The sequence below is a fragment of the Mchenga conophoros genome, linkage group LG8, assembly GCF_057382185.1.
Source record: "Mchenga conophoros isolate Kocher_MC1m ecotype Shallow Benthic linkage group LG8, M_conophoros_male_GT1.1, whole genome shotgun sequence".
NCBI classification, from domain to species: Eukaryota; Metazoa; Chordata; class Actinopteri; order Cichliformes; family Cichlidae; genus Mchenga; species Mchenga conophoros.
In genome coordinates, this window is record NC_140533.1 from 3,358,386 (window position 1) to 3,380,454 (window position 22,069).

Genomic DNA, 22,069 nt, shown 5'->3' on the forward strand with positions numbered 1-22,069 from the left:
ATAGTTTACAAAGAAAAAAAGACGGAAAACACAAACTTTACAATGAATACAAAAGAGAACTTCTCATGTTGGAACAGTTTTCCTTTCTTATTATTTAGCAAACAAGCAACAAGGGAAAAAAAGACAGAAAGAAAACAAAAAGAGGGGGGAAAAAAGAAAAAAGAAAGCCACCGAACATGGGAGGGCGAGGCAGCAACCTTCCGCCAATCAAAATGGCACGCCTAGCCAAGAGGGAACCAAAGGACAGCACCCTGCGCTTTGCTTTTGGAATATGCTTATCATCCTCTCCCGCTGTACCAAAGAGAGCAAGTAGGGGGTTGAGAGCTAGTTTCAGGCCGGTGGCCTTGTTCAAAGTCCAGAAAACCTCCTCCCGAAAAGCATCTACATTTTTGGAATTTAGGTTGTACATTAAAGTTGACATGACATAACTCTCTGCTATATAGGTGTTGGCAGATGGATATCTCATGATTGGGGTAGATGGCTCAGAGGCAGTCGATGGATCAGACTGGTTCTGCTACCATGGCACCTCCCCTTCCATCTTCCCTGTTGGCTTCTGTGAAATCAATAACATTGAACTCACACCCCCTAGAGGTACTCTACAGTTATATTTTTTTTCTTCACTTTGGAACCTTAAAATTTGGGGTTGTTTATGTTCTGACCTTGACACATACTGTGTTTCTCAGGGTACACTAAACTCCCATTCAAATGGTTTGACTACCTCAGAGAAACAGGTTCAGTAGCTGCTCCTGTCAGGCTCTTTAACAAGGTAAGGTTTATTGATGTATATCCTGTGTGGTTTTTAAACAGTTTAAAAATCTTCTGCTAATCAAAATCCCATAACTTGCAATAAAAACACCATCTGCAATTATCTACACCACAGGTGTCGAACTCCAGGCCTCGAGGGCCGGTATCCTGCAGGATTTTGATGTGTCCTTGATCCAACACAGCTGATTTAAATGGCTAAATTACCTCCTCAACATGTTATGAAGTTCTCCAGAAGCCTGGTAATGAACTAATCATTTCATTCAGGTGTGTTGACCCACAGTGATATCTAAAACCTGCAGGACACCGGCCCTCAAGGCCTGGAGTTCGACACCCCTGATCTACACTATATAGACCAGGGGTGGGGAACTCCAGGCCTCAAAGGCCGGTGTCCTGCAGGATATCACCCTGGGTCAACACACCTGAATATGATGATTAGTTCATTACCAGGCCTCTGGAGACATTCAAGACATGTTGAGGAGGTAATTTAGCCATTTAAATAAGCTGTGTTGGATCAAGGACACATCTAAAAAATTGCTTAACTCCTAGATATTCCATGATCAACTGTAAGCAGTATTATTGCAGAGGAAAAGCATTTGGGAACCACAGCAACTCAGCCATGAAGTGACAGACCACGTAAATTTGCAGTGCAGGGTTGCTGAGTCCTGAGCCATGTAGTCGGTTGTCAGTTATATGCTGTAGAGTTACAAACGTTCTCTAGCATTAACATTAGCACTATGCTGGGAGCTTCATGATATCGGTTTGTCAGTCTAGCTGACCCAGTACTTTTGTCTGTGTATAACTACAATCAAAACATGTGTGATAACTAAGTTTAAGGAAGTGATTCCTTCACTGTTAACATGATGGAGACTGAAAATGACTTTCCACTCTCCATCTTTGTTTGTCCTCGAAAAATTGTTGTTACAAGTGTTACACAAGTATGATTAATCTGTCCTCATTAAGATGGCTGTAATTAAATTATTACTTGAAAAGTTCTTACTAGCTACTTTTATTTCAAAACATTTGGAGATGTTAACTGTCAATCCGTTAAATAATCATTGCAAAAGAACAGATAATTTGCAAAGATTCAGTCCAGATTTGCGCCATAGCACAGACACGGCACTGGTAAGGTAACAAATGATCAATGATCAATTGATGATCAATGATCAATTCAATTACCACTGACAACAGTATTTTACTAAGGCGATTAGAATACAACGGTAGTATCAGTCAGTGTGGTCTGAATTTGATATCTCTACTAGATTTAAATTTCTCTTATTCATGCTCAAAAGTTGGTCACAGAGTTCCACGGGGATCCAAGAATGAGTGGCCATTTATTATTTTAAAATTGATACCATAGGTGCATCTACTAAAAATTGTGGACAAGTTTGAATATCAGTGACCTTGACCTCAAGGTCCAGGTCAGAGTCCATTTAAAAAAAACTTTTTTCCGCGACGTTTCAAAGAGCCGGAAAGTAAATAAACGGCAGACAGAAATGAGGCAGGTCGAATCGTCTTGGGTTTTACGCATGTGCAGTACTGGAACGTAAGCGTTTTCGGTTATTTGGCTCTCTCTTGGCTCTCGGCGAAGGCGGTCGCACTTTTTCTCCTCTCCTCCTTCCCCTTATCTTCCCTGCTTAGCCTCTTGTGTCCTTGTCTTGTCTCGTGTGTATTACTTTCCCTCGAACAGTCTCTCACTGTCGTTCTCTAAAACCTAAAAGAGAATTATGGATTTGATCAACTGGTCTCTGAATGCTATTGACACCCTTTTCTCAACGAGGAGTCTGGGCTCGGGAGAGCCCGAGTGCCCTGGAGGGACTTTCCCTGCCGGATACATGATGGATGGGTGGCAGAACTGGAAGATCATGTGCCTGGCGGAACCATGATAACAGGGTTCTTGCTGATTGGAGCTGGCTTGGCCCTGACTTATTGGAGAAATATGAGAGCGGAACCGGCTGTTCAACCCCCCCCCCCCCAAAGCTGCCCGCTGGAATCGAAGCGACTGGATGAGGCGCGACCTCTCACAACGAACGCAGTGTGGTTAACACCTTGGAGACGCTTACAGCTGCCGTGAAGACTCAAAACAACACCATTGAGCGTATGTTGGGATACATCAAAGAGAGGCCTGCTCAAAATGAGACCCTTGAGTGAAAGTTGGATCACATCGCAGAATGGCTCACTGCAGTTGTGGGGTCTCAGAATCAAAAGAATGATAACACCATGGAACAGAAGTTTGATACCATCATGGGGAGGCTTGCGGCTCTCCAACGGGAGATTGAGGGACCAGTGTCGGAGTGTTAGGAACAGCTTGAAATTCTCCTCCTCTGAGCTGCTCGCATAAAAAGAAAATTGACAACCTCAACATGCGGACACCATGGCGCCAGCTGGGGCTGGAGCCGAACAAAAACTCCCTGATAACGACTGTGTGATGACTATTCTTCCCATCCCATGCAAGGCCACCTGGATTGGCTAGCAGACTGTTTACTTAGCCTGATAGGGCGAAGGACACTGTCTCAGCTGAACTATGGACACGCACACACATACACTTACACTGATAAGCACTCACACATTTCCCTTCCCCTTCCAATGCCTTCGATGCTTGTTGCCTCCTGGGGACGGGTCTGGGCCCGCGCTGGAGAGTCGGCGCAGTGGCAGGATGGCTGCTGTGTTGCCTGGGATTACTCCTTATCCCCAACCCTGTTGCTGTTCACGTGCTCTATAATGTTGTACTGTGGACATTTATGTGCTTTCTGTGCAGAGGAGTTTTTTTTGTTTCCTGCTCTCATGCTGTCCTCCTGTAGCCCAGCATGAGTAGAGGTCTCTTTTTTTTCCTCTTGTACCTTTCCCATTGTAGTGTACATTTCAGTGTTTTTTTTTTTTCTGTAATGCAACCGTTCTCTGACTTGTATCCCCATGTGATGTCTGTGTTGTATGTGTAAGGTCGGGGGGCGGGTTCATTCCACTGCAGGGCAACCTGCCACTGCATGTGGCGAATAAACTTTGAACTTGAACTTGATTTAAATGTGGATGAACAACTCTATGAAAATGATAGTGTGGACGCGGAGCGTTTTCAGACGTATACACTGTTTTCATATTTATCCGGGCTAGTGTAGATATAGCCTTAGAATCACCAATTAACCTAACCCCACCCCACTAACTGCATGTCTTTGGACGGTGAGAGGAAGCTGGAGTACCTGGAGAGAACCCACACAAACTCCACACAGAAAGGCCCCGGCCAGGTGGTCGGGATTGAACTCAGGACCGTCTTGCTGTGAGGCAACAGTGCTAATCTCCATGTCACCGTGCCCCATCCATTTAAACAGTAGCAGTAAAAACTCATGTCATTATTGGTCATATTCATGTTATGACTGACAGGATTTGTAAAGTTTCTCACAAGCTTTTACTGAAGGATAAATACAGGCTGCAGTACTTTTAAGATCCGGGTTTTGTTTGTTAAATTTCTCTTTTTTCCACTGTCCTTGATCCTTTCATGTCCTAGGAGGTTCCCAATCATGGGTTTCGGCTAGGCATGAAGCTGGAAGCTGTTGATCTGATGGAACCAAGGCTGGTGTGTGTCGCCACGGTGACAAGGATTGTGCACCGCCTACTGAGGATCCACTTTGATGGTTGGGAAGACGAGTATGATCAGTGGGTGGACTGCGAGTCGCCTGACCTCTATCCAGTGGGCTGGTGTCAGCTAACAGGCTACCAGCTCCAACCGCCTGCCTCACAGAGTAATGCCATAATGCTGTTCATACTTCTTCCTCTAGTGTCTTAGTGCAAAACGTTTAGAGAATTATTAATATCAAGGATCAGACAAGATAGTAGGGCAGAGAATGGGATCACTACATGAGACAGTTATAATGAACTACAGTAGGTCACGAATAGCTGTCACTTGACCAAAAACTTTTGGGATCTGCCTCAGAGAAAATGGTTGAGCTTATCAAGTTTAAGAAAGGACATTACATCACGCAGCCATTGAATGTGCAAGGGGGTATTGCTGCATTTCCAGAGGAAGAATAGGTGTTTTCTTGCCAATATATAACTGAGAAATAGAGAATCGTTTGTTATCCCACAGACCACCTGTGCGGTTGAGTGTGCGCACATCTAGACCTGTAAACATTGTGAGGTAGGGATGTGCATATGTGTTTGTTTGTCTCATAGGGGTGTTTATAAACTGCCACCAATCAGGAATGCCTGCTTAGAATTTATAGATTTACAGTGAGCTTATTTCAGGTCTATTTCTCGTACTGCATTTATTTCAGCAGTTCAATTGATCATTACGTTTTGTTTTTTTCTGTTTGTTTGTTTTGTTTCAGTGGTGTTTGTCCTGACCACTGAGAGTTAGTAAGATACACAAGAAAAGACAGTAGAAAGAAAGCAATATAGAAAAAAGGGAAAAATACAGAAGACTATGCCTGAGAAAGCTGAAAAAGCAAATGGGTGACACGGCGAAAGGAGAGAAAAGATAAGGAACAAACTGGTGCTGTGAAAGTTGAGCAGTGGCTAAATGCTGGGCCTCTCCAGATGCAATTTGTTGATCTCTAAGATGATGTGGACCCAAAAGAGCAGTTTGTACTGAAAGAAATTTCTCAGATATAAGGAAATTAGCCCCGTGTATCTTGACCATGTCTTGCTCCACACACAAAAGCAAGGCAATTTTCTCTGCAGTCAACATAATGAAAACTAAATATCCTTCGCAGCCTTAATGTAAATCTTCAAATTAACCGTTCCTCTTCATATGTAGGTCTTTTAAAACATTCTCTTTTTGTTTTGACTGTTCAGTCACTGCAAACCACCTGGAACTAGAAGATAGTAATATGAGCATGTTGCTGTGGTGGCTGTCTCAAGTCTGCCACCTTGCAGTAGGATGACATCCTGAACTATCTTACCTAGGGCTCTTGAACTTCTCTCCAACCATAACCTATATCATTTGGAGAATGTTTGCGCATGTGCCTCTGCCTCACAACTGCCAAAAAGATAATTATGTATCCTGCCAAAGCTGGAAAAGGCTCCGGCCCCCCTCCTCGTCCCGCGACACTGAATTGGATAAGAGGAAGACAGTCGTATGGATGTGCGTTCCTCTCATTGTATGCTTGAATGTCCTTTCTTGTTTCTTTTTTAGGTAACAGAGAAATGTCCCAGTCTGTTCCCAAGCAGAAGAAAAAGGCCCAGCAGTATAAAGGCCAAAAGAAAAGTGAGTATTCCCTTCTTTAGCATCAGAGTTTCTCTGCTTTATCTACTTGTTCTCCTTTTGTTATCAGCTATCTTAGTAAGGGGGCCCCTTACCCTAACCATTAAAAATGAATGCCTAAACCTAACCATAACCTAATTGTAACCCTGACACTAAAACCACATTTTGAGCCTCAAAAAGGCCTTCAAATATGTGAGGACCGGTGTGTGTGTGTGTGTGTCCTCACAAGTGACTGTTGGTTCTCACAAGTATAGTAGTAGTAGTAGAATGGAGATTTCGGTCCTCACAAAGATAGCTAGACAGGAGAACGAACACACACACACACACACACACACACACACACACACACACACACACACACACACACACACACTGATTTAATGCAAAAAGGTCTATTAACACATAGTGAGTGAGAAAGGTGACTGAAGAAGAAATACTTAACACAGCATCCCCGGCAGCCTATTGCAGCATAACTAAAGGAGGATTCAGGGTCACCTGATCCAGCCCTAACTATATGCTTTAATCCTCTGGGGTCGACAGACGCGCCGGTGCGTCAAAATCACATGACCAATTTAAGATGACACAGCAACAAGATGCAGCGACACAGAGTCTCCAATTCAACTTGGTTCGGAAGTGCGGACTGCAAGGCACATACCAGTTTTTAAATTGTGTCGTTTGGCCACGTAAAACCAGAGTTATGATAAAAAATACACGCAATGTTTTTTTTCTGAACAAAACAGTGGTGTTTACAGCGAGAAGAAATGGTAAAAACTGCATTTTCTAAGGACAGCGCTAGCAAACACTGCGCTTGCGAGTGAAAAAAGAAAAAACACCCCTTCCCTATTGGTGTTAAAGTTTACTGTGTCAGCCAATCAAAAAAATGATATGGCAACATGTGGCACTTGGTTTTTAGGAAGAGGGGGAAGTTTTAGGAGTGACACCTGCGAGAGAAAGCGGGCGAACGAAAGAGAGAGAGAGCGAGTTTTCATATGTGAGACATTAGTGACGTTTAGTGTGTTTGGAGGCTGTAGTTAGTGTGTAGTGTAGTAAATGTACAATTTCTATTTGCATTTCAAGTTATGAAAATGATTCGTTAAACATGTTTGTGGCTTTTATAATAAAAAATGTAATTTAAAAAAAAAAGAATTTTCTCTGAATTTTTAAGCCTAGTCTTAAAGGTAGAGATGGTGTCTGTCTCCCAAATTAAATTTGGAAGCTGTTTCCACAGAAAAGGGGCATGAAAACTGAAGCCTCTGCCTCCCATTCTATTTTTAACCTCCTAGGACCTAGCAGGTTTACTTCAACTAACCCTGACTTTCTCCGCCTCTTTGTCGGAAACCTGACTGTAGGAAGTGTCAGACATGGCGTGCTCCTTCCTTGAAGAGCCAGTAGATGTTGAAGCCCAAATTCTCCGCAGAGCTCTCCACCGGGAGAGAGTGATTAGAGCGCGTTCGGACATTTTATCATTTCCTGATGATTTCCTGTGTGAACGTTACCGTTTTTCAGCACAATCTATAATTTATTTGAATAACATCCTCAGGCCTAATATTGCTCATGTGACACATCGCGGACATTCTCTCAGTTCTGTACATATTATTTGTATTGCACTTCAGTTTTTTGCAAACGGGAGCTTTCTGTATAATGGTGACGTTGAGCACGTTTCCAAGGCTACAGTCTGTCGGGCAGTCAGGAATGTTACAGTTGCACTGAAACGTCTCCTGTACTCGTTTGTGGTGTTCCCCGGTCATGGACCCACAAGATTTATCAAAGAGGGATGCCACAAAATTGCAGGTATCAGGATGAACGAAACTTAATTCATGATGTGGTGACACTTGAACTACTACTTAAATTTTACATTTATTCTCACGGTTCCCAGGCGTGATTGGCTGTACAGATGGCACTCACATTCCAATCATTGCTCCTTCAGTAAATGAAGGAGACTATGTGAACAGGAAGTCTTTCCACAGCATTAATGTACAGGTACATAGTTCCCTGTAGCATTTCAAACTAACAAATTATTTCATTATAGTAATGGATGCTAATTTGTGTTCTCTGCACTGTGAAGATCATATGTGATGCTACCAACATTATCACAAATGTGGAAGCCAACTGCTCAGCCTCTGTGAGTGGTGGTGGTGGAGGACCCCCACCTATTTTTCGGGCCTCCGCTTTTTTTCTGTTGGCTATAACGGGTCACATTTGAGCATACAGAGTAAGCAAATATGTACTTGTAACGTGCTCAGATAATTTCAATAAGTGCTTACAGAAAGAAAATTAATGTAGCCTCTAACTGCAATTGATTGACATCGGACAAACAGACCAAGCACTATGGCTCATAATACAATTACACCTTACCTGTTTGGACTATATTTTTATATTTCATTTTTACTTGCTGCCAGGAACGTTTGGGGCCTGTTGGGTTGCACCTGCGCTCAAATCACATCACAAAATAAAATGTATGAAATAAAAAATAAAATATAATAAAATAACGTGTTAAATGGGTGGAAATCCCTAGATCAATGTTTAAATTAACACTCACGCATTGACTCTGTCGGCTATGTTTTGCCATGCATGCTCTCTTTCTTTTGCAGCTGAGGCTGTGTTACTTTTTTTCCGCGGAATTTGCATGTTATCAGCATATGCTGCCATCAGAATTTCGGCCTCAAGCGCTGTAAGATACATTGTCCGCGCCTTCTTTCCCTCCGTCTCCATGGTGACTCGCTTAATCTGTGCTCCACTAATCAGGGCTTTATGTATCCTCGTGCGCGCGCTTAACTTGGGGTTAAAGCAACTCCGCGTTGACTGAACTAATTGTTATCAGCCTTTCTGAAACCGAATATTCCGAGTTGGACAGTTCGGGGTTACTCAACCCTGAGTATCGTTTTTCACTCTGAGTTTTCTAAACCGGCTTCCTGAAATAGGGCCCAGGGGCCCGTTCTTCGTACCTCGCTAAGTAAGTTAGCTGGATTTGATTGTTGACGATTTCGCATGATCCTGGATCGTTCGGTTCCCCGAAGCTCATCCGGGACTTGCTGTCATAGCAACATATCCGTAAGCGTAAACCTGCTCGGGAGCAGGTTTACTTTATGTAAACAGGATTAGATCGCGGCCACGCAGGTATGTCCGCTTCATTTATACGAAAGCAACAGCGATATTTTACCACTGTTTCACCATAAATAAATAACATCAATGTAACTAAAGATAATGCAGCACTTGATCCTTTTATTGATTCCATACAGATACATACAGGTCATTTCCTAAAAAAGGGAAATGTACTATTAATCATTCTATTACTTCGTGTAATCAAGATGAGAGACCACGGCTATAAAAGCGAAGGTGGATTTGGGAAGTCTGTCGCAGCCATGTCCTGTCCGTATACGCGAGCCACCCATTGCGGAAGGTGCAAGATTGATAAGGAGAGTTTTCAGAATTCAGCGTATATTGCGGGATAGACAGGATCCTTTAGCTCAGCGCGACAGTGTGCTCATAGAGAGATATCGATATTCCCGTGAGGGTATTATTTACTTAACCAACTTGTTGACGAGGGGGTGCAGGACCACCACCTGTCTTTTGTTGCTTTGCCCTTTTCTTGGTTGCTGTTATGAACAAACAAACAGATTATTTCAGGGTCTCTTTTCAAGAGACGAAAACCAATATAAGTGATAAATATTACCATTCTGTAGAATATTCTAATATTTCACTTTTACTTGTTCCCATGTTCTAGTGGGTCCTGTCGTGGCTCTAATGTGAAAGAGGATATAATGTAATATAAAATAATATAATAAATTTACCCTACCGCCTACTGGTGTTGGCCAGAGGGGCCGATGGCGCGATATGGCAGCCTGGCTTCTGTCAGTCTTCCCCAGGGCAGCTGTGGCTACAACCGTAGCTGCCTCCACCAGTGTGTGAATGTGAGAGTGGATGAATAGTGGCATTGTAAAGCGCTTTGGGTGCCTTGAAAAACGCTATATAAATCCAATCCATTATTATTATTATTATTATTATTATTATTATTAAATTACTTACGAGTTTAATTTGTCAGCAACTTTCTGCCAGCCCTCTCTCCTTGCTTTTGCAGCATTTGCAGTGTTCCCTTGCGTTTTAATTAAACTCTGAAACTCCTGAAATCCCTCAATCAAGAGTTCTTGCTCTGCTGCCGAAAAATACCGAGCGCGCTCCTTCGACATTTTCGCCGACCAATCAAAGGGTTGCCGATCAATGTTTCTACTATCGATGCGTAGCCCCTGTTAAGCCACCCGGTGATCTCACATTACTTCATCCAGCTGTACTAAGCGTCAACAACAGGTGTGTTCGAAGAACCGGAATAGGGAGCTCAAAGTTAGCGCGATGATTTGATCTTGGATGTGTCATTTGATCTTGGATGTAGTAAGCGAGGTACGAAGAACGGACCCCTGGTGTCCACATATGTGGACATCACATTTTGGGTTGTCTAGACAAAATACAAAATTTTGCTCTAAAGGGGCCTGATATCCACTTACGAGAATATTATACTGCCTCTGTTTTATCAAAATTTAAAACAAATGTCTTCACATGTGGCTCTAATTTTTCTTAGAAACAAATATTGGGTAAAAAATAAAAATAAAAAAAATCTGGTGATTCTTTCTTTTTACATTCATCGGGTCCCAATATGCCCAAATATCAAAGAGAAATTAAAATGCTTTCCATGGAAGAGTTCAGGTCTTAGGAGGTTAAATATCACAAGTAAGCCTGCAGACGTGCTCTAATGGGGTGATATAGTACTTTAAAGTCATTACGATAAGATGGGGGATGATTATTCAAGACCTTGTATGTGAGGAGCAGGATTTTGAATTCAGTTTGGATTTAACAGGGAGCCAATATAGGAGATATACGCTTTCTCTTTCTAGTCTAGGATGTCCTGATTATAACAAATTACAGTAGTCCAGGTTAGAGGTAATAAATGCATGACCTAGTTTTTCAGCGACACTCTAAGACAGGATATTTCTAATTTTAGAAATATTGCACAAATGGAAGAAAGCAGTCCTACATATTTTAGTATCCTTTTAAATACCATATTTCTAAGATTTTCAGGGCCGAGTACAATAAACTCAGTTTGATCTGAATTTAATTCAATTCAGTTTTATTTATATAGCGCCAAATCACAACAACAGTCGCCTCAAGGTGCTTTATATTGCACAGTAGATCCTACAATAATAGATATAGAGAAAAACCCAACAATCATATGACCCCCTATGAGCAAGCACTTTGGTGACAGTGGGAAGGAAAAACTCCCTTTTAACAGAAACCTCTGGCAGAACCCGGCTCAGGGAGGGGCGGGGCTATCTGCTGCAACTGGTTGGGGTGAGAGAAGGAAAACAGGATAAAGACATGCTGTGGAAGAGAGACAGAGATTAATAGCAGGTACGAATTTTAGAAGCAGAAAGTTAGAGGTCATCTAGGTCTTCGTGTCTTTAAGACAATTGTGCAGTTTAACTAATTGGTGTGTGTTATCTGGCTTCATGTATAGATTGAGTTGGGTGTCATTTGTATAGCAGTGAAAATATATCCTATGCCTTTAGCACTCACAGATCAGAGAGAGAGAGAGAGAGATTTAAAAAAGAAAAAAAATTAGGGGTGCAACGATACTCGTATCGATATTGAACCGTTCGATACAGTGCTTTCGGTTCGGTACGCATATGTATCGAACAATACAACATTTGTAATTTATTTGATCAACTTTCCTTCTGACGATGCTGTCTGTGTTGAGCGCTCAGTGGATCTGCGCTCGACAGTGCAGCCTAGGCGGAGCAGTCGAGTGCAGATTCACTGAGCGCAGGGCAAGCTAGCGAGACAGAAGCTAAGCTCCCGTTGCAACATGGCAAATTGAACCTCCCCAACCCTCATTCAGATCTGGCGTTTGGAACTATTTTGGTTTTCATGTGACGTACAGTGGGGCAAAAAAGTATTTAGTCAGCCACCGATTGTGCAAGTTCCCCCACTTAAAATGATGACAGAGGTCAGTAATTTGCACCAGAGGTACACTTCAACTGTGAGAGACAGAATGTGGAAAAAAAAATCCATGAATTCACATGGTAGGATTTGTAAAGAATTTATTCGTAAATTGGGGTGGAAAATAAGTATTTGGTCACCTCAAACAAGGAAAATCTCTGGCTCTCACAGACCTGTAACGTCTTCTGTAAGAAGCTTTTCTGTCCCCCACTCGTTACCTGTATGAATGGCACCTGTTTGAACTCATCATCTGTATAAAAGACACCTGTCCACAGCCTCAAACAGTCAGACTCCAAACTCCGCCATGGCCAAGACCAAAGAGTTTTCGAAGGACACCAGGAAAAGTATTGTAGACCTGCACCAGACTGGGAAGAGTGAATCTACAATAGGCAAGCAGCTTGGTGTGAAAAAATCAACTGTGGGAGCAATCATCAGAAAATGGAAGACATACAAGACCACTGATAATCTCCCTCGATCTGGGGCTCCACGCAAGATCTCATCCCGTGGGGTCAAAATGATCATGAGAACGGTGAGCAAAGATCCCAGAACCACACGGGGGGACCTGGTGAATGACCTGCAGAGAGCTGGGACCAAAGTAACAAAGGTCACCATCAGTAACACACTACAACGGCAGGGAATCAAATCCCGCAGTGCCAGACGTGTTCCGCTGCTGAAGCCAGTGCATGTCCAGGCCCGTCTGAAGTTTGCTGTATCATCCATGTGCTCTCTGGCAGAGGATTGGGAGAATGTCATGTGGTCAGATGAAACCAAAGTAGAACTTTTTGGTATAAACTCAACTCGTCGTGTTTGGAGGACAAAGAATACTGAGTTGCACCCCAAGAACACCATACCTACTGTGAAGCATGGGGGTGGAAACATCATGCTATGGGGCTGTTTTTCTGCCAAGGGGACAGGACGACTGATCCATGTTAAGGACAGAATGAATGGGGCCATGTATCGTGAGATTTTGAGCCAAAACCTCCTTCCATCAGTGAGAACTTTGAAGATGAAACCAGGCTGGGTCTTCCAACATGACAATGATCCAAAACACACCGCCCGGGCAACAAAGGAGTGGCTCCGTAAGAAGCATTTGAAAGTCCTGGAGTGGCCTAGCCAGTCTCCAGACCTCAACCCCATAGAAAATCTGTGGCGGGAGTTGAAAGTCCGTGTTGCTCGGCGACAGCCCCAAAACATCACTGCTCTCGAGAAGATCTGCATGGAGGAATGGGCCAAAATACCAGCTACTGTGTGTGCAAACCTGGTAAAGACCTATAGTAAACGTTTGACCTCTGTTATTGCCAACAAAGGTTATGTTACATGTTAGTATTGAGTTGTATTTTTGTTATTGACCAAATACTTATTTTCCAAGTGCAAAGACAAGTGGAAGCAGACGCAAAACAACAAGCACGCATGCTACAAACTTTACCCGAGTCATTTAGACAGCCGTTAGCACAGGATTCTCCTTATGGGGACCTGATATGTTTAATATGCTGCTGAGAGTATACTCCAGAAGAAGCGTATAGTATAGCTTTTATTTTGGAAAGAGACATTTCTCTGTAATAAACTCTCTTTTCCAAAGATGAGTGACGTCCCGGGGCTAGCGATTTTTTTTTCCAGTCGGGTTACCAAAATCTATCTCTTCCCTGCCCGTCGGGCTATCGCAGGAAGGAAAAATATATGTCAATGCTTTTGCATTCTTTCGGAAATGTAGCTGGGTAATTATGTCATTGGCATCGGTGAGCTACTGTCAATATGTGACATATTGAAATTGAGTTTGAATTTGCGCTTGTTTTTTGCTTTCACTTTGCAATCGCGCGAACTGTGTATAGAGAGCGACAGCACTGATTGGTGAGTGATGATAATTTGCGCACCAATTCCTCTGACATCGTCTTATCAATCGTTAGCTTACTATGCAAACACGACAAGTGAAATCTCCCGCAGCTTAAACATGTGAGAGGTTGATCACGCAGAGAATCGCTGAGCTTATGTGAGTACGTGTGTAAAAGCAGCAGGATTTATATTTTAGTTCTGCTGAGCCAAATAAGACAGGTCAGGGTGAAGAAGTGACAGCCAAAGAAAAGCTTACCACAAAACGGAAAAGTAATGACAAATCAGACTATAAGGCAAAAAGAAAGTGCAGCTTTATGGTTTCATGGACAAAAGAATTTCTGTGGCTGCAATATCACGAGCTAAATAACCAGGGCTGCACATAAGTGGTCCGCAGGTGTGCATTCGCTGTCAAAATAAAAAACGCATACAAGATAAGAAGTTGCAACATGTGTTTGCATACATAAGATTTTCAGGAGGAGGACAGACATTTGTTTAGAACTCTTAAAGATATCGAAGAAGCTCCTTTAAGCAATTACTGTGATATTCCTCCACCTCCAAAGAAATGTCAGGAGTCCAAACCACAAAAGAAGCACGTATTCTCAGAAAAGTAGTTGCAGGAGGTGAGCTGGCTTCAAACAAATGATGAACGCACAGAGATGTGGTGCGGAATGTGCCGTGAAAATTTAATAAATGACAAAATCAAAAAGGCATGAACATTTTTTTTTTTTTTTTTTTTTTTTTTTTTTTTTGTGTATCAAAAACATATCGAACTGTGACACCAAAGTAGCGAACCAAACCGTGAATTTTGTGTATCGGTGCAACGATACACAAAATTCACGGTTTGGTTCGGTCACGGTTCGATATTTTTTTCGATACATGCCTTTTTAATTTGTCATTTATCAAAATTAGAAATATATATTTTAACTCAAAAGTACAGTTTTTAAATTTAATGTTGCTGAAACAAAAAAGTAATAAAAAAATATATATATATATCTGATTGAGGAATCACTCATCTTTGGAAAAGAGAGTTTATTACAGAGAAATGTCTCTTTCCAAAATAAAAGCTATACTATCCGCTTCTTCTGGGCTATATTCTCAGCAGCATATTAAACATAACAGGTCCCCATAAGGAGAATCCTGTGCTAACGGCTGTCTAAATGACTCGGGTAAAGTTTGTAGCATGCGTGCTTGTTGTTTTGCGTCTGCTTCCACTTGTCTTTGCACTTGGATGATGTCGACGTAAATGTGCAGTCATATTCGTTGTGTTCCCACTAGTGCTGTCAGCGTTAATCTGAAATGACGTTAATGCCACAACACGGCAAATCTCCGTTAACGAGCTACCGCGGATCGCCCCGTGTGTGGGGCTGGACGGCCAACACCATAACGAGCAAACTACGCTAACGCACTAGTTCCCACCCATGTAATTGAGCATTGCGTGGCACATCCGACACTGTTTCACTTTTGTCCATGACGCGCTTACCTTCAGGGTCATACGTCACATGAAAACCAAAATCCAAACGCCAGATCTGAATGAGGGTTGGGGAGGTTCAATTTGCCATGTTGCAACGGGAGCTTAGCTTCTGTCTCGCTAGCTTGCCCTGCGCTCAGTGAATCTGCACTCGACTGCTCCGCCTAGGCTGCACTGTCGAGCGCAGATCCACTGAGCGCTCAACACAGACAGCATCGTCAGAAGGAAAGTTGATAAAATAAATTAAAAATGTTGTATTGTTCGATACATATGCGTACCGAACCGAAAGCACTGTACCGAACAGTTCAATATCGATACGAATATCGTTGCACCCCTAATATATATGTCTATACCATGTGTTTTGGGGGGGGGGCTGTGTGTGTGTGTGTGTGTGTGTGTGTGTGTTTGTTTTGTTTTTATGGACATGAAGTCTGCCAATAAAGATTGAATTTGATGATGCTGCCTAAGGGAAGCATGTATAATGTAAACAGAATTGGTCCTAGCACTGAACCCTGTGGGACTCCATGATTAACCTCATTGTGTGAAGAGGACTCTCCATTTACATGCACAAATTGGAGTCTATTACATAGATATGATTCAAATCTAAAGCATGATGTAATCACTGTAATAGGATATTATGGTCGACAGTATCAAACATGCTTCACTGAGGTCAAGCAGTGTTTGACAACTACTCTACTCAACTTGAATTTTTGAGATGAAAGGAAGGTTGGAGATTGGCCTATAATTAGGTAAGACAGGTGGGTCAAGAGATGGCTTTTTAAGTAACTGTTTAACTACAGCCAGTTTGAAGGCCTGTGGTACATAGCAAGGAATGGGTTCTAAAAGTCACATGGATGGTTCGGAAGTAATTACTGAAGTTAACTTAGAAGAGTCAATGGGAGAAAAAGACTTTAAATAAATATCAATGGTACTAAAAGCATCTGTAGAAAATGTTATGCCTGTGAGACAGTAATGAGTAATTTTTTCTCCAATGATTAAAATTTTATTTATGAAGAAATTCATGAAATCGTTACTTAACGTTAATGGAATGGTTGGCTCAACAGAGCTCTGACTTTTTGTTACCCTGGCTACAGAGCTGAAGAGAAACCTGGGGTTGTTCTTATTTTCTTCAATCAGTGATAAATAGTTGATTGGCTAAATGATCTTCTAGATTTGTGACACGCTATTTCCTCTCCAGCTTACGAGTTATCTGCTTTAGGCTACGTGTTTGAGAATTATACCATGGAGTCAGGTACTTCGGATTTGAGACTCTCTTTTTCACAAGAGCTACAGTATCCACAGTCATAATTATTAAAATTATTAAAAAGATAATCGACCTGTGTTAAGTAGTGTTTAGGTAGCTGCTCTGCTCTGTGTTGGTACAGGGCATTGAAAACGATAACAGCGGATGAATTATATTCTTAAACTTAGTTACAGCACTTTCAGAAAGGCATCTATTGTGATGAAATCTACTCCCTACTGCTGTGTAATCAATTATTGTAAGTTTAAATGTTATCAGGAAATGATCAAACTAGAGACGGATTTCAGGAAACACTGTTAAATGTTCAGTTTCTATGCCGTATGTTAAAACAAGATCTAGAGAGTGATTAAAGTGGTGGGTGGGTTCTTTTACATTTTTAGAGAAGCCAATTGAGTCTAATAACAGATTAAATGCCATGTTGAGGCTGTCATTTTTAGCATCTACATGGATGTTAAAAATCATCCACAATAATTATTTTATCTGAGCTCAGAACTAAATCAGATATAAAGTCTGAGAAATCAGACAGAAACTCAGTGTAAGGCTTAGGTAGACGATAGATGATAACAAGTAAGACTGTTTTTTGAGTTTTACAGCTGGGGTGGACAAGGCTGAGCATCAGTCTTTCAAATGAGTTAAAACTCTCAGTCTTGAAGATTGCTGCCACACCTCCAGATAGTCACGTTTTGGTGGGTTAAATTTGGATGGAGCAGCTCTTATTTCTACAAATCTGGCAGGGAGGATGCCATCTCTCCTAACAAGACCAGGTTTCCACCTGAAAGTTTCCCAATTGTCTGTAAATCTTGATGTCTTGATATCTTTTTGGACAGCCAGCACTGGACATTATTTTGTCAAAGTTATACACCGATTCAATATTAATTTTACTGATCTCTGACTGACATAACCGGGTGTCATTACTACCGACGTGAATTATAATTTTACTGAATGTACGTTCACTCTTAGGCAGCAGTTTTAAATTTCCCTCAATGTCACCTGTTCTGGCCCCTAGAAGACCATTACTATGGTTGCTGATGTCTCTCGCTTCACATGTTTAAGAACAGAATCGCCACTTTCAAGATTTTGATCTCTGGTGGGTGTGTTGCAGAGTGGAGAAAAAGCAGTTTGACACATGAACAGGTTGGTGGTGTACCTGGGGCTTCTGTTTAAGACTGTGCTTCCTCATCACCGTCACCCAGCCATCCTGTTTTCCCCGCTGCTTGGGGAGAGCGAACTACACTACACTACCTTCGGCTGCACCAGCTACAGGGGCTGGGCTAGCTAAAGGTATTTCAAGGGTGCAAAACAGTCTCCAATTCAGTGATCCTGGCCTGGCAAATAGGCTATATTTATTTTAAGAATAATTATTACTAAAGGAGGTCAAGGAATAACTGAACATCTGACACAATGAGTGGGAAAGTGTAGGTGGGACAGGTGAAGAGGCCCTGCTGTTAAGTCGGCTGCGAGCTAAGCTGGGGAATCCCTAAAGACACAGTGAGTTTGCTTCGGATGAAGCATGTGACGATTACACTATGAAATAAGACGTTATCTATAAGTTTTTAATTAAATCGCTACACAAAAACACCACTATGTGTTGGACCAGGAAGCGATACTCTACTGCAGGAAGTGCGAACACCAAGTGACCCAAAGGAATTGAGATATTGTGTAAAATATTGTTCATAACTTTAAGCTTTAATACAGTCTCACCAGGTAAGTTCTCTAACTCCCCTCCCACACCCCAAAAATTGTCATGAATTAGTTAGAGAAGCACCTGCTTTTTTTCTTTCTTTTTTTTAATACAAGGCTTTGAACATGTTTATTTCTGCTGTAGATTTTACATTTTTATGGAAGTCTATGGGGATTGACTTCCTTTTGGAGTTTGCTTCAAGTAGTTGTTTGAGAAACTGCAGATTTTGGCAAATCAGCAATATCAGCACTGGATACTCTTCAAGTATGGCTTTGCCATACTTCATGGATGCTCAGATGGAACACGAAAAGTTATTATTTTAAATACTGACAGTTCCTGTAGCATTCATCTTGGTTTACCGTGGATTCATAATTATGTCATATGTCACAACCATGATAAATCATAGTCACAAGCAAATTATAATTATTGTTTCACTCCCACATAGTCTTTACAAGCCCTTGCATGTAGGGCACAGGGATGTTATCCTATGGGAAATTTGTCTGAGAGCAGAGTCACCTTAGTTATTGTTAATTCATAAACTTTAATTTCAGCTCCCGCTTCATGCAGTGTTAAATTTGTGCACCAGGACTTCTGTTGTGCAACTATGAAATACTATAATTTGCTTGTGATTATGTATTATATGGCTTGCCACATATGGCATAAATATAATATCATGCTAATTGTACATCTGCTTACTTGTGTCTAGCACTCAGAGTACAGCTTACCAGGGGCTTATTCAGATGGGCATATCAGTGTTAGCAGAAAGGAATGATCAGACAGCAGGTTTTATTTAACTTCATAGTGCTAAGTCATCTAAACGTAAAGTCATCCCATATTTGTAATGAGCCCCCTGGTAGCTTACCCGCATCTGGCTTGGTGTTTAGAGAGGAAGATTCCTGTTGGTCGACGGCCCTTCAGTCAGGCAGGCAGGAGGAGGAGCAGCTTCTCAGGGGACGAAGAGCAGAGTCCACCCCCTTACCCTGTCCAGGGGCCAGCTCGGCCCAGACCCCGCACCCATTTCCACCTAACCCACAAATCAGGTAATGGCACTCTTTTAAAAACAAAACCAGCACTGCACTGCAAGTATCCTGGGTTGTTTTCGTGTGTGTGTGTGTGTGTGTGTGTGTGTGTGTGTGTGTGTGTGTGTGTGTGTGTGTGTGTGTGTGTGTGGGTGGGTGTGGGGGGGGTGTATGAAGGACTGTCTATGAAGACAGTCCTGGTCACCAGGCTACACTGTGGGGCTGGAAGCTGCTGATTCAATCAACCTTTCTCTGTTCGTTATCAACATGAATATTTCATGTCAGTAAAGAGTAGAGTGGTGCTTTACAGTAGGGACTGGGTCATTTATTTTGATGCCTGTCAGGTGGTTTTAAAATTAACTTCCGAAGCAAAGGCTCCTTGCATTTTTGTTCAAAGTGCATGAACACAAGGGGCTCATCTTTGCTACTCTTCTCTTCTGCATTCTGTTCCTGCCTCTAGAGTCTCTCCTGCGAATGAAAGAGGAGACCGCTGAAGTGGATGAATTCACCTTCTCGCAGGGCACCTCAGACCAAGAGAGCAATGGCTCGGGCAGTTACTACATTAGACAGGAACCCTGATGTGACAAAATCGAGGAGGAGGAAACCACAAAAGGACATCTCTGGAAACACCAAACCAACAATCAGGAATGGGGAGAGTCAAACTCACCTGAGAGGATACTTGAAGAGTGATGCCACAGGCCACCTGTAATGTCAGCACATGAGGAATACCATTCCTCAACATCACTTAAAACGATTTTCTAACCTTGTAGGGGTGTGTCCACATAATCACTCAGAAAGTCCTGTCTAATCATAGAAAGCACCCAGAGTCAGGCCTGGGTCATAGATGTTTGGGCATTCTCTTTCTACGACCTGCAGCTTTTTCTCCCTTTCTTTGGCTATCTGAACCAGATGAGCTATTTGGATGATTTTATGTCTTGCAAGCCCATCCAGCCTCAGCCATAATGTGGGCCACATACAGAGACCTGGAGAAACTGTGACAACAATTTATTGAGCCAGGTCTTTAGGTTTTCTTGCGTTTGTTGTATGGGAAGGGGGGGGGGGGGGGTTGTTGGTGGTGGGGGTTTTTTGTTTATTTTTTTTTGTTTTTGTATGAAAATGTCAGAGTCAGCCGTTTAGCAGCTGCATGAGCAAAGTAAGGCTGTCAGAAAGATGAGCAGAGTTGTGTATATTTTTGCAGTATTGCCAGGTGGACTTTAATTTTAATAATAGTACTTGAATTTTTCCTTATTTCATTTTGTTTTGATTTTCAGGTTGATTTTTTTTATGTCCTTTTTTCATGTTTTGGTGGCTGTTTCAGTAACGTGTTGTTTTATAAAGTGACTATTCACTAGTAAGTGTAGGCCTATTCAGATAGAGCTACACAAAGAGTTCTTGCCATGCTGCTCAGCATTAATGATGGTCGTTCCCTCCTTTTGTTCTTTTTCCTTATAGTATTGAACAGAAGATTTCCACAGCTACATTTATTCCTCATTTAGTTATTACAGAACCAAAATCTGTTGCTCTTTTTTTTTCCAGACTCAACAAAATGATGACCAGTTTGACAGAGTCCATTACAAAAGTAGTTTTATAATAGATTCTTTTTCAATGTCCTACTAATCTTATTATTATTATTATTATTATTATTATTATTATTATTATTATTAACCTTTCACTAACTTTGCAATGTTTTAAACTAAGAAGTCTTTTTGAGCCCATTTGAGAAGCCAAGTTCTTCATTGACCTTTTAGGGTATCTTATCACTTATTTTTTGTTAGTAGATTTTCTTTTTTTTAATCCACATTTACAGGGTTTTCCCACTTTCTGGTGCAGCTTTATACAAAAACACATCTTATGCAGCTGTTGCTTTTTTTTTATTTTTATTTTTTATATATTAACAAACAAAAACACTTTTTTCACATTCCACTGAGCTTGTATAGACAATATATAAAATATGGACATGGCTACCACGAACCATTGGTTTTCAATTTTTAACTGTCAACATTTAAGTTTTGACCCTTTTTGTTTTGTTTCTTGGAGCCAGAAATGAACATAATTGAACAACAGGTGGCTAAGTTACCAGCAAATGCTAGCTAGGTGGTTAGCAGCCACATACCGCCTAATTACTGCTAATAAAACACTCAGGTTTTCACTCACCAAGGGTGAAGCACAAACATCTTGAATGTTATTTTCCACCAGCAGGGCTGATAATTTGTCAGATAAATAGATGCCAAAAGGCATCAACAACACAAGTATAGTCCAGAAGTCTAGTTCAGTGACGCCAGTTAATGGAGGTGTGGCCTGTTGCCAGCCACACCACAGCTGCCTGTGGTAGTGTGTCTCACACCACAACTTGGCCATATACTGGGATATAAGCACATTTTTCTTTTAATGCTGTAAAGCTGAACATTGTATGTAGGGGTTATGACTTGCTTTTGGAGCTAAGCTTGAGTTTTTGGTCCTGCAGTACCTCTGTGAATGAGCAGTTGTTGAAGCAGTTATCACTGGGGTAGCTTCAGATTCTGTGTGCTGTACTGATAAAAAAAGGATTACTGAAGCTGTGGAAATGAAAATGGCTTTTTTTGTTTGTTTGGTTTTTTTTTTTAAAAAAGAAAAAGAAAGAAAAAAGCTCCACATTTTGATGATATGAGAATATTTCAGAAGAAACAGGAAGTGTAAGTAAGCAGCAGGTCGCAAAGTTTAAATGAAAAATCGCACTGTTATGATAGGATATGATGACATGTCCCCACTGCCCGGCCATACAATATGCTTTGAGCTTTACTCTCTGATTGTAGCTGCTGTAAAAGATGAACTTCAGTCTTATCAGAGACTTGTCTTATCACTTGGTCCCTGGACATAATCATAATAA

The 22,069-nt window shown here is 41.6% G+C and overlaps 1 protein-coding gene and 1 pseudogene across 2 annotated transcripts in view; one reads left to right on the forward strand and one right to left on the reverse strand.

The window, feature by feature from the left end:
* mbtd1 (mbt domain containing 1) overlaps positions 1 to 20,248 on the forward strand; it is a 35,439-nt gene extending 15,191 nt beyond the window's left edge. Inside the window, exons 12-17 of one of the 2 annotated variants that reach the window (XM_085283636.1) lie at positions 444 to 591; positions 684 to 766; positions 4,262 to 4,496; positions 5,888 to 5,959; positions 19,069 to 19,224; positions 19,664 to 20,248. In XM_085283636.1, the coding sequence (XP_085139762.1) occupies positions 444 to 591; positions 684 to 766; positions 4,262 to 4,496; positions 5,888 to 5,959; positions 19,069 to 19,224; positions 19,664 to 19,782 (813 nt within the window). In that variant the 3' untranslated portion in view covers positions 19,783 to 20,248. The remainder of the gene's footprint in view (positions 1 to 443; positions 592 to 683; positions 767 to 4,261; positions 4,497 to 5,887; positions 5,960 to 19,068; positions 19,225 to 19,663) is intronic. The other variant, XM_085283637.1, reaches the window with a different exon arrangement.
* Positions 17,255 to 19,052, reverse strand: LOC146567924 (uncharacterized; annotated as a pseudogene).
* Positions 20,249 to 22,069: the final 1,821 nt, after the last annotated feature.